General features: G+C 36.3%; 1 protein-coding gene across 4 annotated transcripts in view; it reads right to left on the bottom strand.

The window, feature by feature from the left end:
* LOC137933078 (DDB1- and CUL4-associated factor 8) overlaps positions 1-17,726 on the bottom strand; it is a 20,757-nt gene continuing 3,031 nt past the window's right edge. For 2 of the 4 annotated variants that reach the window (XM_068776849.1, XM_068776848.1), the window contains 8 exons: positions 15,762-15,935; positions 14,251-14,426; positions 11,465-11,658; positions 10,014-10,179; positions 7,913-8,073; positions 6,382-6,580; positions 4,596-4,715; positions 1-3,206 (listed from right to left, as the gene is read on the bottom strand). In XM_068776849.1, coding sequence (XP_068632950.1) covers positions 3,042-3,206; positions 4,596-4,715; positions 6,382-6,580; positions 7,913-8,073; positions 10,014-10,179; positions 11,465-11,658; positions 14,251-14,426; positions 15,762-15,935 — 1,355 coding nt within the window. In that variant the 3' untranslated portion in view covers positions 1-3,041. The remainder of the gene's footprint in view (positions 3,207-4,595; positions 4,716-6,381; positions 6,581-7,912; positions 8,074-10,013; positions 10,180-11,464; positions 11,659-14,250; positions 14,427-15,761; positions 15,936-17,726) is intronic. The other 2 variants (XM_068776850.1, XM_068776851.1) reach the window with 2 other exon arrangements.

The raw sequence follows: 17,726 nt of genomic DNA on the forward strand, positions 1-17,726 counted from the left end.
AATTGGAACTAACTTACAAATGTTATGGGCCACTCGCATAGTTATAGAAAAGCAGACAAAACAAAAAGAAAGTAAGACACAAATATTAACATTCTCAACGCTTAATGAACGTTTTTATTTTAAATAAACAAAATACAATTTTTCAGATACAATTCAACGATACAAAACTTTTAATGTTGACAATTTTAGAGTGCTGAATATGTTTAAATACTAATAAAACTTTACCTAATAAATATTTACTACAGTTTTATCACATTATTCATTTTTTTTATTCAAAGTGTGTGCTGTGTGCTAAAATTGACTTGAACATCACCATTTTCTCGAAAACATCGAATCGAATGACTAAACCAAGTTGCACACGAGTGATAAAGGGTAAAATATTTTACAATTGTGTACACCGCTAAACATAGCAACAAAATTACTAATGAGCATTAGAATTTAAATCAATTCTAGGCTAAAATTTGCAATCAATGTCTATAATGTCACAAGGTATGTAAATATAATGAAAAACTGTCTACAAATTAATTTTTTTCTTTAATGATCCTACGAATGAAAAGCGAGTGAAAAAACTTTGATTTATAAAAGGCCAAACACACTAGTGATATATCACAGGCGTTAAATATTCCATATTGGGAAACGTAGCAATCTTTTATTCAATCATATAGAAAAACAATGTGGAATAAGGAATAAATAAGTGATTTTAGACGATTCTAACGTACAAAAGTCTGCAATCAGTTTGTATTAGATCTAGATAAATTAAAACAAAATGAATTTCTGTAAATTAACATTTCCGAATAAATATATTGCAATATCAAATGAAACTTCCAAAATTACTTATTTATTGTCAGTTGAACAAAAAAAGTTATACCATGTAATGATTTTTAATGTGAAATAACTAAACTACAATATGTTTCAATATTATAAAACATACATAAATGTATATCGTCTATATATAGTAATTAAATATGAATGAATACTTTAAAACAGATTTAAATGTAGTATTTACGATTTAGTATTTTTTAACGAAAAAAATCAATTACTTCTTTAAATACATTTTACTTTATAATGAACAATATTTAAAAATATCCATTGTTATATTGAAAACAGTTTTGCTTGAAAAAATCTCCAGAGAATAAGGAGCCATTCGGATAAAGTATATTATTAACAATTTTTAGTCCAGTATTTCTTTAAATTTTGATTACAATTACATATTTGACCTTTTTCTTCTTACTTCCTTCTTTTTTTTCTTCTTTCTTTTTCATCTTTTATTACATGGTTTATGTAAAAATTTTCATGACTTATTTTCATGCAGGATTTATTTTAATCACAATACACAATATCGAGTAACATTTGTATATAAATGTACGGTTCTTACATATAATATTGCTATGAACAATTTAGAGCGAATTTAATTATTTGCAGTTTATATTTATTAGTTTGTCTATATAGATATATATTATACATGTTTTTATTTGTATTAGTGTTTTAAATTCAGAAAATCTGCGGTAGAAGCCATTGACTGTACATGGTATTAAAAAAGCCTATTTCGCTTATCGGTCAAATATTGAATTTCTGGATTTTTACCCAAAGTTAAAAGTGTGTGTGAACTTTGAAACAGTTGTTCTTGATAATATATCTATTAATCCTTTGCACTCCAAGGATCTACTATGGAAGCTATAAGATTTCAAATTTTTAACAAAAGAATATCTTTAATCTTATAATTCTTGTTTTTTTTTCTTATATCATAATAACACAATTAAAAAAATACCTATTTTTTACTAAAATCGCTCAGTTGCTGGTAGTATGAAAGAAAAAACTTCGAGTGCAAAGGGTTAAATATATATTGAAGCCTTCATAGATCAAACATTTAAAACTAGTTAATTATTTGCCCGAACATTGTATCTTTAGAAGGTATGTAAAATCTTGGAATACCTTACTTTTCATAAGTTTTCGTGGTCTAATACATGAATCTGAGACTGCGTAAAACCCGAAGATTATGGGTGAGATATTTACCTTAATCACAAGTGTTGACTTTATATGGAAAGCACTTTTGTATCGAATAATTTTCAGAGTTCGAACAGACGGATACCTATACCTGCTATAGCCGTAGATTATATAAATGTATTTTTCTGACAATTAATCTGTTATATATTGAAGCCGCCTTCATATACCTAGCATTAACAACTTCTGAAATTAATCTGAACATGTAATCTCTGGAGATTACATATGATCTCGGAATACCCCACTTTAAGTAATGGCTGGGAATTTGTGATTTATGCCCACTAGTGACCTATAAATGAATGTTGTTCAAGTTTAGAATTCTCTTATACAAATTATAGAAACCTCAATAATTAAGGAATAATATATGAAATCAATTATACTGTGGGTACATTAACATTTAATGTTGTTAAATTCAGATTACATAAATACGTGTTGATATTATCTCTGGAGATTAAACGAGATCTTTGAATATTCAAAATTCAAATTTTTAAATATGGAACGTTACTTTTTTAAGCGCCCAAAGCATATTATCGTTCGGCCAGTTATGGCTGGTTATATTTATATTTTCATCTGTCATATAATTAGGTAATCTCAAAATCTGACGTCTGTCTTCGATCCGTCTACCCCCATCATCTTTAACATCGTATCAAACAATATAACATCAAAAAGGCTATTTACAATCAGTATAAAGCCTTCGGTTTACATTGATTTTAAATTGTATTTCTTCGAATCGAAATATATCTGTGTTTATACGGTTTTTATCAATAACGGTGACATTTTGCATCTAATATCCGCCTTAAATATATTGCTAGTTCGCTGTTCCCAATGTAGTATTGCTTCGTGTACATTACGATATGGTAATCCATATTAATATATATGTGTGTGTGTGAATGAAAACTTTAACTGTAAAATGCGAGTCTTGCCGGCGGTCTCGAGTGGGATGCCAAAAGGGGGGGGGGGGGTCTGGTAGGACATATGGAGGGGACTTGAGACCGTTGCGGCAGCTACGACGCCCCGCGACAAAACTGTTCGCCCGTGGGTTAGAAGGCGGTACAGGCGTTCCCATCAAATTCAATATTCCCACCAAAAGCCGGAGCGTCTTCATCGGAGAACAGGCGGTTCTCGCCGCGCCACGCGCTAAAGAGTGTAGGTAAAAAATCGTTGAACAACGGACTGCGTTGGCGCATGCTGTTTTCTCGAATGACCTGCAACATATCAAAGTAATTATTGAGATGATTTATTCTGTTATTATTACAAAATTATTTTTAGTCGCATAATAAGCAATACAAAGGGATATATTAACATAACTTAGGGGAATGGCAACTTAAAGTGACACTGGGCAAGTTACATGAAGCTCAGAACTTGGCCAATGGGCCTTGAGGTTCTTGAGTATAGCGAGTACAGTACATCCCACCCTCAAAGTTTTTTTTTTAATACTAACACATAATACTAAGGTCTTCTATAATACATGCATTAGCACAAGCTTTTAATCACCTTATTTATTTACATTTTTTTACTTTTTTCATCGCTACCTTGCAATTAGCCAGTTCCTCCATTAGTTTTTTTTTTTAATAGTTTTATTTACAGGGTTTCTCTAACATAGTCAGAGCCTCCATTTCTATTTACAATTTCTAGAGAAGAAATCCTGCATAGGACACCTAGGAATGGAGGGCCCAGGCTGTGTCAGACTTACTGTCTAAAACCCCCCTCCGTCAACTCTGTTACATTTAAGTTTCTTAGTTACATTTACATACTGTCTAATATATCTATGGTATTAATTATTCTTATTTATATTACACTAATTACTATTTATTAATCTATATATATATGGTGAGTTATTTCTATATATAGTACTAATTCCTATCTATATATCCTTATTTATACAATGCAATAAGCTCAATACTTATATTCTTAACTTCTATTATGTCTATACATCTTATAATAACTTATACTACTTTGACTACTTTGCCCTCCACTAGTTGGACCAATGACATAGTTATCATCAGCTGAATGACGTTCAACTTGTCTGTTGGAAAGTGACGATATGGTCGAAGATAAATCATTCAGACTAAGAAAGGGACTAATATATAGCTATTGCCGCTATGCAGCAGTAGTCGTGCAATGATATACACCGCCCGCCAGCCCGCTGATAAATGCACGTGCGGCAAATAATGCGAAACACAACTACCACCGTTAACATACTCTACACCTGTTTCACCCCTCCACGGGGCATCCTCAAGAGTATGTTCGACCAGTGCCATACACCGAGTGAGCTCATTTCAGGTGCTTATATATTAGTCCCTTTCATAGTTAGGATGGACTTCCGCAAAGTAACGCCTGAATCTATTAGAAAGCATTTAGACTCAGGAGGTATCTATTCAATCTGACATTGACTAGACCTGGGTTATATTTCTCAGGAAATAAGCCGGCAGATTGTTCCATACTTTGTCTGAGTGGATCAGAAATATGGAAACAGTTAACACCTCCAAGGGAACTCCAAATAGGCAGAGAACCAACCTCCTACTACTCCTTTACTAATTGTATACAGCCTAGTAAAAGGTATAAGAAACCGCGATGGATATGTAAATACCCACCTTCTCCATTCCCTCATATTCGGGGTCCGTCTGACTCTTCGGTATCCAGATCTTCACGTCCTTGTCCAGGCCGCTGGTGGCGAGCACTGGGAAACGAGGATGAGCTTCGATGCAGTTCACCTGCGATTTAAAATTCAAAATATCTTTATTCGAGTAGGTATTAATCTAAGATTCTGTCAGAAACTGAACAGTTGCCTTTATAAATGAAATTGTAATAATTTTGATGTGTAACATTATTTATTTATTTTATTATATAATCATGTAAATGATTTATCAAACCACATTCCACACATTTTAATTAACCAAAAATTCTTGAATACTATAATAAAATTTAGTTATTAATATACTATTAACTTTAGATTTAAAACCAAGATATCTTGTGGAACTTTATTATGTATATGTACACTTGGGCCCGTGAAGGAATTGTTAAATTTTTGATGACGAAATTTACTGTTTACCCATTTCTTTTCATTTATTTTATTTATCACGAGTCTGTCAGATTTTAAATTATGGAGCATACATACATATATATTTATATATATATATATATATATATATATGTTATTATATATATGTATATATATATATATATATGTTATTAAAAAAGAATTGCGAAGTAATTGTTATGATACTAATTTTATTAAAAAGCATTCGAGTAGTCTTTCATAATAAAACAAAATGGCGCACTTAATACCGTTTTAGCATTCTCTACAAGTCTACCTATAGCAAAGCAAAGTTAACAAATAGGTGTATAAATTCACACACTGCCATTTTAAAAGTTTCCCGCCACCTTTCTCTCTTTCTTCTCTAACTCACAGCAAATTCTTTTTTAGGAAATAAATTTAGATGTTACGAGTGTTGCAACTACACTCGTAACTCCTAATTTTTTTTTAAATTAACATATCCTTCATGGGAAAGTATATGTTTTGAAACACAAAACCCATAGCAGCATCACATTTATCTCTTGCCACCAAAGAACATATATTCCATCTAGCTATAATTCACTCTATTTCATTCGAATTTTCTCCAACCTACTTCATTTTCACTCTACTTAACTCTGTCTTGCGACTCTAGTCCATTGTATTCCATTCTACTCACTCCGCTCAATTTCATATGTCTCAACTCCACTGTATTCCATTCGACTCTATTCCATTCTATACCATTTGACTTTTCTCCAAACAACTTCTTTTGACTCTACTTCACTCTTTTCCTTGCGACTCTAGTCCATTGTATATCATTCTACTCACTCCACTCTTATCCCTATGTTTCAACTCCACAGTATTCCCTTTGACTCTATTGCACTCTATTCCATTCGACTTTTCTCCAGTTAACTTAGTTTGACTCTATTTCATTTTATTCACTGTATTCCATTCGACTCTATTCCATTCTATACCATTTAACTTTTCTCCAATCAACTTCATTTGACTCTATTTCACTCTTTTCCTTGCGACTCTAGTCCATTGTATTCCATTCTACTCACTCCGCTCAATTTCATATGTCTCAGCTCCACAGTATTCCCTTTGACTCTATTGCACTCTATTCCATTCGACTTTTCTCCAGTTTACTTAGTTTGACTCTATTTCACTTTATTCACTGTATTCCATTCAACTCTATTTCACTCTATTCCATTCAAATTTTCTCCAGTTTACTTAGTTTGACTATATTTCACTCTATTCTATTCGACTTTTCTCCAGTTTACTTAATTTGACTCTACTTCACTCTATTCACTATATTACATTGGGCTTCACTGAATTCTTCATATTGCTATTGTATAGTTGGTACTTACGACGCCGCTGTTGTCAGCTTTGAGCCACTGCACCAGGGCTTCGCTTTCGGTCTGCCAAACGTACACGTGCGCGCAGTCCGACCCTGAGACCACGTACTGGCTGCGAGGCCCGAAGAACGCCACGCCCTTGAAGGTTGCACTGTTCAAGTGTCCACTGTAACGCCGCTCGTATCCTGCGATATCCTCCCTGGTGTTGTCCCTGCAACATAAAAATCAAACTGCAAATCCAAACTCTCTCTATCTTTGTTATACAATCAACTCTTTATTTACACAATAGGTGCGTTCCTGCAAAAAAATGTATAAAAAATATGTAGCATGTGCTAATTTTGGGAAGGTGGAGGAGCCCATGTTCCAATATTAAAAAAAAACCGCGTTATATGAAAAAATTAATATATTCCCAAAAAATCGTGCAAAATAAAAAATAATGAAATTCAAATTAAATAAGTGTCTAAATCATGGTTGCACAGACTTATTGAGACTAGAGGCCACTCGGGCAAATCGTGAACTGATGGGGGGTCGGCCGCCAGAAGTATAGGTAATTAAATTTTTTTGGTTTTATTCTGGAATAGAATTCAATATTTTTCGAATGTACGAGAGTATTATTTTTGCTGTCGACGTGCCACCAGTATTCGACCGGCGGGCCGCGCTCTGTGCATCCATGGTCTAAATAAATAAGTGTTTTTAAAAAATAAACAATTAATTTTTATTAAAATTAAAAAATTAGGAATCAAAATTGTTTTTGCGTTTATACATTACAACTAAACGCAAAAATGCAATCATCGGTAACACAACTGTTTGAGTTTGAAGAACTTTGAACTACCCCCATTGGTTTTTTGTTACTGTATAGAGAAATTGTTAGATAGCTATGTCGACTACGAGTGGATAGAAGTCGAAATAACACCAAATAATTCCTCCATCTCTTTCTTCCATCAGACAAGACAAAACAAAACGGTACATCATCGCGACATTTGGGAGAGGCTTATTCCTTACAGCGAACCAATCGGCTGACTTAATGATGTGATGATAATGTGATGTCAAAAATTTGAGCAGCTCGTGACAGCAGGTCAAAGTGAACGTCAACCTTTATTATTTACACTTTTTTACATCAAAAACCTATATAAAAAACTAATAAGAAATTTAACAAAATAACATACATAATAACTAAAAAAATAGTTATTATCTATGTAATTTAAGATATCAGATATAAATAGTTGGATTGGTAGAGCCGTAAGCGTTTTCCTTCTAGCAATATATTTGACGAATCTTATTTATATATACAGGGTGATCGGATTTTTTTCCCCTCTCCTTCAACACCAATTATAGGTGGATATGGAACCTCTATTTTTTTAAATTTCTTTCTATATTTTTCCTTTCATAAATAATCTCTCTTCCTTCTCTTTCCTTGAGTTCCACAATTTAACATTTATTTTTGTATCGTGTAAGTTTCATAGCATATATGAAGATGATGATGATCTACGCACTAATGAAAGGTGATGAATTCTAGGACCTATAAAAATAAACGAGTAAATACTTGTCATGGACGTCTCGCTTTGCGTCGAACAGGTAAATATCATCGTCGTTGTATGAGCCCAGGAGCTGGGTGCCGTCGTGGTTGTATACCGCACACGTCAGATGCATCATGGCAGGCAGGAGTCTCTTCTTATTGGAGTTGTCCTGGAACAGATCAACCTTCTATTTTCTAAATAAAACCATACATCTAATATTAATAATTACATAAGTATTTTCAGGTTTCAGCGCTTTTAACACGTTAAACGCCGTGAGGGGTAACCAGTGACCCCCAGCAAAAAAAATGTCTAAATCTTCTTCTATGGTGTTAAAGACTTTTTTAACACTTTAAACACCATATGTGTCACTTGTGATTTTAATTTAAAAAAATGGTCTAAACCTCCTATTATGAAATTATAAACCTTTTTAAAAACATATTTGAACACGATTTACTTAACAGAACAAAAACCTGAAAAGGCGTGTTGAGAAGTTTTGGTCAAAAACCCGCGGCGTTTAACGTATTAAGATCAAGCAAGCAAGTTGCATATAGATTCCGTTGAGTGTTGAAATAACAACACAAAGTCCAAAGTATAAGTGTGTATATTCATCAATCTAAGCCCATATATATACAGATTTAAAACTATTAAAACAATATTCAACCAAATAAAATCGTCAGCCAATCACAAGTCTAGATGCATTTATATAGACCTCTCTTTCGCACTATGCACATAATGAATTATTTTTTCTGTGGAATTCCCCTTTTATTTATACCGCTAACGATGATGTTATGTATATATCTTACAAGTGTTTACACAAGGAGTAGCATTTGAGTTGAAATTTTTATTTTTTGAGTTCAACCCGGTACGGTAAATTCAACATTATTTAGACCAATAATTCCCAAAGTGGTCCATATCGACCCCTAGGGGTCTATGACAACCTGCAAGGGGTCTACGTCAGCGAAAAATAATTTGGGGGTCCACGATAGTGGATCTCAACACATACACTGATAGTACCTATTTACTTACATCATACTATCTTATGGCAAGGGGTCTACGACACAAAAAAGTTTGGGGAACTGTGATTTCGACCATCAGATTTTACCATTGATGTCTAGTCACTCTAATCATTTATCTTTACTACAGCCGTAAGACTCTCGCAGCTGGACGTAAGCCTTCACTATAAAATTCTAATGGGACTGGTTTGTAGAGACCGATCCACAATGAACATCCTACGCTTGGTCCAATCCCACCTGTGGCTTAACCATTGCCAGTTTAACTTTCCAATCCGTTGGTTTTTGTCTGTAGACTAGAAAAAAGCCTAGTAACTAATGGAATGCATACATATAGAAAATTTGTACAAGGTCCTAAATGTACCAGGAGTTTAGTAACTGTCCAAAAACAGCAAAATGCGCAGCGGTAGATGGGTACTTAAAAAATTTAGACCAGGATTTTCTGGAAGAACCAGGTCTTCATAGCTCTATCTAGAAGTGTGGTGAGGCTGTAACTAATGGAAGGTACATATAGAAAATTGGTACAAGATTTCTTCACTGTACTGGGGGTGACTGCCGTAGGTTGGTACTTGGAAAAGATAGACCAGAATTTTCTGGAAGAACCAGGTCTTCATAGCTCTATCTAGAAGTGTGGTGAGGCTGTAACTAATGGAAGGTACATATAGAAAATTGGTACAAGATCTCTTCACTGTACTGGGGGTGACTGCCGTAGGTTGGTACTTGGAAAAGATAGACCAGAATTTTCTGGAAGAACCAGGTCTTCATAGCTCTATCTAGAAGTGTGGTGAGGCTGTAACTAATGGAAGGTACATATAGAAAATTGGTACAAGATCTCTTCACTGTACTGGGGGTGACTGCCGTAGGTTGGTACTTGGAAAAGATAGACCAGAATTTTCTGGAAGAACCAGGGTCTTCATAACTCTATCTAGAAGTGCGGTGGGGCTGTAACTAAAGGAAGATACATATAGAAAATTGGTACAAGACCTCTTGAATGTACCGGGACTGACTGCGGTAGGTTGGTACTTGGAAAATTTAGACCAGAATTTTCTGGAAGAACCAGGGTCTTCATAGCTCTATCTAGAAGTGTTATGGAGAGGCTGTAATAAGTGGAAGGTACCTGTAAAAAGTTGGGGCAGTACATGGCGAGCGGACGCAACGCGTGTCGTCTGTCGTACACGCGCAGGAATCGGTCGCGGCCAGCGAGCAGCAACTGTGCAGCACGGGGATGCCCCGCCACGCTGTACAGCGGCACCGTCGCGCCGTGCTCCTTTACATGCACCAGCCTGGAAAACGAAAATCAAATTTAAAAAATTCTTTATCTAATATATAAAATTCTCGTGTCACGGTGTTCGAACTTGAACTCCTCCGAAACGGCTTGACCGATTTTTACCAAATTTTACATGCGTATTCAGTATGTCTGATCGGCTACTATCTATTTTCCATACCCCTAAGTGATAAGGGTGGTCCACCCCTAAATTTTATTTTTAATTTTTTTAGACAATTTATTTGGTTTTTATTTTATTATGATACAGCATACAAAAATACATACAAACCTAAATTTTCACCCCTCTACGATCAACCCTTATCTTACATTTGTTAATTAAAAACTTTAATTTTTTTTGCAAAACATCGTTTGCGGGATCAGCTAGTAGAATATACAATTATAAAATAATATGATACCAAATTATAATCAACAACCCGCTAAGCGTACATACTATGATTTATCCCCTATAGATATCTTCGGGGAAGTACTATGGCTTGTAGTTGGCGTGTATTGACTGAAACGATGTCGACGACACTCTTATTAGAGACTTGTGTCAAACTGTACATGCATTAAATCCTCATTTGTCAGCAAAAAAAAAAACTTAAAACCTAAATCACCTATATCCAGTCACTCTTTATAAAGTGATCATTCTGAAATATATCACATATTTTTTAATGCCATTTAACTTATAACTTCTGACAGTATGCAGGCACAGATAATAAACAATAATTGATTTTAATATTTAGTAACATTTCTTAATACTATTTTATTATTACGTTGTTGATTTGTGAACTCATAGATTTTACATCCTATATACCATATATCAATGGACAGTAAATTTGCTATTTATTTATTCTTTTAAGGCTTTTACATAACCAATCATCATGTATATAGTGTATGTTATATATTAGGATGTTTAATACAGAGCTCGTGTCAAATCCTATATCGTTTACTAATAAATGGGAAGGCCGATAACATAATATGATGTATGTATATAAAAATTAATTCATTCTTTTGGAAGAATGTATATATTTCTATAACAAAATGACTAAAGCAATTTAAAACATTTTTTTTATTATATAGGAGATAAACATGCCTGGAATTTATATTTTGATAAAGTTTAGATATAGATTTATAACAGGATTTCTTTTAATTAGTCTTAAAAAATAACTAACATTATCGATATTCCGAATCTGGCAGTAATATATCGATGTCTTCACTTTCCGAGATTTACTATTCAAAAAAAAAAAAGTTTCAACCCTTTTACACCTATAATTGATCACCCTATATATATATATGTGTACCTGGTGGCTCTGTCAGCGCGTACGTCAGATAGCACGACGAGTCCGTCTTCGCCGGCTGATAGAACCTCGTGAGGTGCGCGGGCGCATACGTGCAACTTGTGGGCGGCCCGCGCATGCGCTGCCAGCCTCCGCCGAGATACACCTGCACCGCCCGGGCCGCCGCCACCGCACGGTGAGCACTGTACCAGTCGCACCTGGACACCAATCATAGACCATCTACATACCAAAGTTTTTTTTGTCTCTTACCACCAACTTGCTTGTACGAAAGCGACGATATGGTCAAAGATGAAGCACGTAGATTCAATCAGTACCTGTTCACCTTGAAGAAACCTGGGTTATACATCTCAGGAAATAAGGAAGCCGGCAGATCATGTTATATATTATTATTAGTATGCCTCCAAGGGAACTCCATGTAATGATGGTAGCGGGTCGAATTACTGCTCCTCTTTTAGAGAAACGGGGAAGGTGGTATAAGGTCATAGAGTTCCGCAGCGCATTCCTCAAAATGGATCCTGTTAAAAAATTAGTGACTCGCCAGTCGCAGGCAATGTTCAAGGCTGAGAAATTTCTTAGAAACTAACTCATTATCACCTATAAGCCGAACAGCACGCCGTTCTACTAAATCAAGAGCTTCGAGCTGGTATTTAAGGAATCTCAAAAGTGGAAGCAGTCTTCCACACCTGACGGGATCTGTGCTTGAAACAGCAGCTGTCTCGGTGTAAAATACCGCATGACCTTATTCAAGACACCCAGCTTTTTACCAGCTAATTTAGCAATGGTCAATCTAAGGAGCTCAAGGTGGTCTGTCAAAGGTACAGGAGCATTTCGAAAGAGTGGAGATAGAGTGAACGGACTCTGCATGACACATTACCAAAGTGATCCAGGTAGACCGCAAAGAAAACCGCAACAAGAGATGGAAATTTACAATTTGCAAGCGGTTTTTAAATTCCCGTATAAAGTGGCAGTGGGAGGAGAAAACAAAACTTACATTTTATAATCTACATTGTATCATTTACAGTGACTACTACGCCATAATAATAATGATAGATGAGCCCAATTTAATGGAAACCTCCCTATAATTTCATTCTTCACCTTAAACCTACGAAAGTGTTCACGCCCTTATTTTTTTTTTCTTAATGGTCCCCTCTGTTGGGGACCTCTCGTTCCCCTATCTTGTGTGGGTCAGGGACTTTTTAATTCTAGTAATTTATTCATATTTTTTTTTATTATTATCATTCTTCTCTTTCATGTATCATCTTATCTGTCGTACTGTTTCTTTCATTCTACAATTTTCCCAGTCTTTCTCTTTCATTCCATTAGCCATACATCCATCCTCAACCGCTACATTCTAGGTTTCCTTACTATTTTATTTTGCCACATTATTTATTGTTCAAATATTAAAAACGTATTTTCTTTGTAATTATCATCTTATATTATACTACGCCCTTATTTTAAAGGAGACAAGATCTTATAGTTATATTTAATCTTCACATTTTTGTCGAGATTTTTGGAATCTAGCAGAATTTTGAAAAAAGAGTTTGAGAAGGAAAAGTCTGATTGCGGGCAGCTCAAGATCAAACATCGTGGTGATCTTTGGTGCAGGCTTATACTGACATGATGATAGCCCAACAAATACCTTTGTGCCTAAACTGTTCCAGGTGGACCTCCAGGAGACACAAGAGACACAAAGGGGATCTACGTTAGCTTAGACAGCACGGGTGTATGCCTCCACTAGATGAACTGTTGTCATAGTTATGGTCAAGGACCTATCCCTTGTAGTGGACGTTTATTGGCTGACATGATGATCACACAATGCCCATGGTGGACAGACGAACCTGTTAAGGTCTTTCGGTTTGTTGACTCGAGAACCTTTCAGCGTCAACGGCCGAGCTATATAACCTGACCATTGTCACTAAACGGTCAATTTTTTCAAAGGATCTCCTCGTTCCTCGATCTCGCAGCAAAGCTCCGAGCATGGCCTTTTCCATTGCTCTCTGGGTGATTTTAGCCTTCTTATAAAGCACAACGTAGATAACCACACCACACCACGTCTCAGATCCATAAGTCATCACCGGTAACAGACATTGCAGTACTTTTGAAGAGTTCTTACGAAGTTTTCCGAAATTTGCCCATCTGACTGGGATACGTATGTTAAAGTTGAATATCATCATCTATTCTATCCACTGTTCCGTATCTACAAAACCGTAATACGACCAATATTGATGTATGGCTGTGAAGCTTGGACGCTAACTTTGAAAGAAGAACAAAAACTGCTAGTGACGGAACGCAAAATCATGCGGAAGATCTTGGGACCAGCGAAAAATCAAGACGGATCTTGGAGGCTCCGAAAGAATGCCGAAATTGAGACTTTAGTAGCACAGCCAAATATCATTGGCGAATATAAAGCTTAACGAATCCGCTGGCTTGGTCACTTGGAGCGAATGGGATCGGATCGGAGCGTGAAGGTAGCGTACCTTGAAAAACCGAGGGGTCGAAGACCAGTGGGTAGACCCAGGTATCGCTGGATCGAGCGCGTTGAGGCAGACTTGCGCGAATTGAATGTCAACCAATGGCCAAGACCCACTTTGGGTCACTGAGCTAGCGGAGTAGTAGTAGTAGTAGTAGTATTCTATCCACTGTTGGACATAAGCCTACTAAATTTCCGATAAGACCGGTTGGAAGGGGCCTGGATCAAGCATCTCCCAATGACCTTAGCATAGACGTCAATGCACCTTGGACACAATTGTAATTCCATATTCTTCTTTTGGTTTCTGAGGAACTCTTACCTGGCCATCCCTAGCGCATGTTACTATGTTCAGCTGACTGCGGGCGTTCAGGTACAGGAACTTGCTCTGGAAGACATTGGACTTGTGGCCGGTCTTGATGGTCTGCAGCGCCTTGTTCCGCGCCCAATCCCACACCACCACGTTCGTGTCGTCCGATCCCGACGCCAGGAGATGGCCTGCAGAGGCACTTCAAATGAGGACCTTCCTCGAGGCATCGTGGAATAATCACTCATGACAATTGGCTCATTTTCTGTCAATTTGTATACAATCCAAAACTCTATGGTTTCAAAAATAATAAATAACAATATACATAATTATTGTTTACTTGCTTGTTCCAGCAGACTTAGTACTATACATAAAAAAATATTTATCTAATGGAATCAGGCGTTATTTTGCGGAAGTCCATCCTAAGAAAGAAAAAGACCAATATATAGCTACTTCCGCACATGCAGTCGTAGTCGTGCAATAAAGTGCACCGCTCGCCAGCCCGCTGATAAATGCGCATGCGGCAAACAATGCGAATTACACAACTACCACAGTTAAATCACTCAACACGTGTTTCACCCCTCCACGGGGCATCTTTAGGAGTAATGTTACACCGATTAGTGCCAAACACACAGACAAATATTTATCTGACATATTGCTTGAAAAAACTGTCTAACTAATTTATCTGCAAATATCTTTAATGTTTTGCACCTATTTCCAATCAGCCTGTATAAAGTGATCACTGAAATATGTTACACTTTCATCTCGAGCTGCATATTTGCAGCCTACTGGTAAGAAAACAGAAGAGGAAAGAGTCCATACACTCCTAAAGTTCTGCAAAGAAGTGGTTAACTCTCAATGTAGTTTAATAGATAAATAAATAGTAAAGTTACAAATAAATATTTGTAAATTAAAAATTGTTAATAAAGAGAGTTAAATACAAAAAAGAATAGTGATAAGAGAAATAAGGTGATGTGCGAAAGGAAATCAAAATGTGATGAATTAAAGAGATCCTGAAGAATGACAGGATAAAGATAAATAAAATTTATAAATTCTAAAAAAAATATTTACCTCTCCCCCCGCCTCCCACATAATCAGGGAAAAGCGAGGGCCTAAAAAAGGGGTTACATTATTTTATTTCTCTAATGCGACAGGCCAATTACTTTCAACATATATAGAGAGTGTCGCTTGAATATTCATTGCGTTTTTATATATCAAAAAAAAAATATTAACCATTAATAAAACCAATAAACGTCGATCTTGGAATAAAAATTAGAGTGACGACCCAATTACCAATATGCAGATGTTTATCACCTGCAGAGTTGTAACATCATCAAATAGAAAGAGATGAAAATATATCACAATGAATGCTGCCTTTGAGTAAGACCCAAAAGAGCTGGAATGATATAGAATAATCAGTATAATTATAAAAGTGTTTTCACAGTGACCAGTTGCAGGGCATACCTTACGAATGCAATAACTAATTAACAGTCTTGGGCCAGAAGACAGTGGACAGGTAGACTTACCCTCCGGATGAAAATTTATAGAGTTGACACAACCAGTGTGCTTGTTGAGGTGATGAAGTTTCTTAAGCCTGTACACGGCGTGCAGGGACCCGTAGAACTTCTGCTCGAACATCACATCGCTCTGCGTCGTTTTACCGCAGGGAAATGTCAGTCCCATCTCACGATTTATTATTTCTACAAACAAAAAGTTTATTTTTACATCTTCTTAATTTTAAACGCCACATCTACCACCCATTTTTAGCTGACCTATACTAAGCAAGAAATATCATCATAATATCAGCCGATAGATGGTCACTGCAAGGGATAAGCCTACTCCAAATATCACCACTTTGGTCTTGCGCAGCCAGCAAACTTGACTAACACGTGATCCACCTGATGGACGGTCTACCTACGTTGCTTCTTCCAAAGGCAGTTGAGACTAGTAAACACGGCTTGGGTAAGCTCCCACAAATCATAAAAAGCACAATTAATTTAAACATGTAGTAACGCTATTTTTTACTATATTATCATTACATTGCTAATTATTTCTGGAATCATTTATTTGGATATTGTATCCACGTGTAGGATGACCACACATTAATTGACAGCAAATGAGACATACATGCAATTTTTATATCATTTATATATATGCACTAGTATACGCCCAACATATATACGCCCACTGAGAAGCAAAGACACCCCCCCCCCCCTCCACAAAGCCAGCCACGATGACGGGTCATGCCCTGCCCGCATCCAGTTACTTCTAGGGACCTTAAAAATTTCATCAGTCCACCTAGTGAGGGGGGGAATGATCTACGCCGAGTCCACTGGCTCGTGGTCGTCACCAGTTCCATGATCTATGTGCCATACCCAGTGCCACTATGTAACCTTGGTTTTTTGAATCTACTCATTTGATCCTGAAGCTCTGATCATAGCTCTCTTGGTGACCTTAAACCTTTTAAGGTCCATCATAAGCCACCACATCACGGATCCATACATCATCACTGGCAACACACATTGGTCAAAGACCTTCGTCTATACATAGCGCTGTATTTCGGACGAGACGATATATCACTTGACTCATATGGATTTTAAATTAGTAAACATTTAGCCGTGGCCGCGGCCCGTGGGTCACATGCGACTCTTTGCACCGTTTTTTGGCACCGATTGATTGTCTAATTATTTCAATATTTAAATTTAACCCGCATCTTAAGTATTATTAGGAGTGCTGTCATATACGTATGCCATTATAACAAACTTCAATGCACATATTTTGCACTTTTGACATATAATTACAATAAATATAATTTTTGTAAAAAAAAAAATATTTGCGTGTTTTAAATGCGCATTAAATGCGAAAAATTTCAAATTTCGAACAATGGCTTGAACTATTAAGGAGCTTGGTCACCTCTTATATATATTATCAGTAAAAAAAGTTATTTAAGAAAAGAACTACTATATAGCTACTTCCGCTATGTAGCAGTAGTCGTGCGATGAAGTGCACCGTCCGCCAGCCCGCTGATAAAAGCGCGTGTGGTAAACAATGCGAAACACAACTACCACCGTTAATTCACTCTACTCGTGTTTTAGCCCTCCACGGGGCATCTTCAGGAGATGTTAGACTGACCAGTGCCAAACACCGAGTTAATTCGGCGCGGGCGGAAGTAGCTAGATTAGTTCTTTACTATTCCTTATTATTCCTGATTAGTTCTAAAGAGTTTTGTGTCTTATTAAAAGACGTTTGTAACACTTTATCAATTTATTTAACACACGAACAAATTTTTATTAGCGCTTGAGTGCGAGCAAAAAGGACGTGCATTCGTCGTAGGACTCTGGGGCGCAATGTGCTCCGCGACCGAGTGAAAGCGGGCAATAGAACAAAGGCGCAAAAGAAATAAAAGAAACAAAAGAAACAAATGAAACAAAAGTAACAAAAGGTCTGCGCCCGCGTCACCGGTGCGTGCATGTGCCCGCTGCACTAATTCG

This window comes from Battus philenor, unplaced genomic scaffold, assembly GCF_028537555.1.
Source record: "Battus philenor isolate CCGP_79_NKW_IND1 unplaced genomic scaffold, ilBatPhil1.0.hap1 SCAF_12, whole genome shotgun sequence".
In the NCBI taxonomy this organism is placed as follows: domain Eukaryota; kingdom Metazoa; phylum Arthropoda; class Insecta; order Lepidoptera; family Papilionidae; genus Battus; species Battus philenor.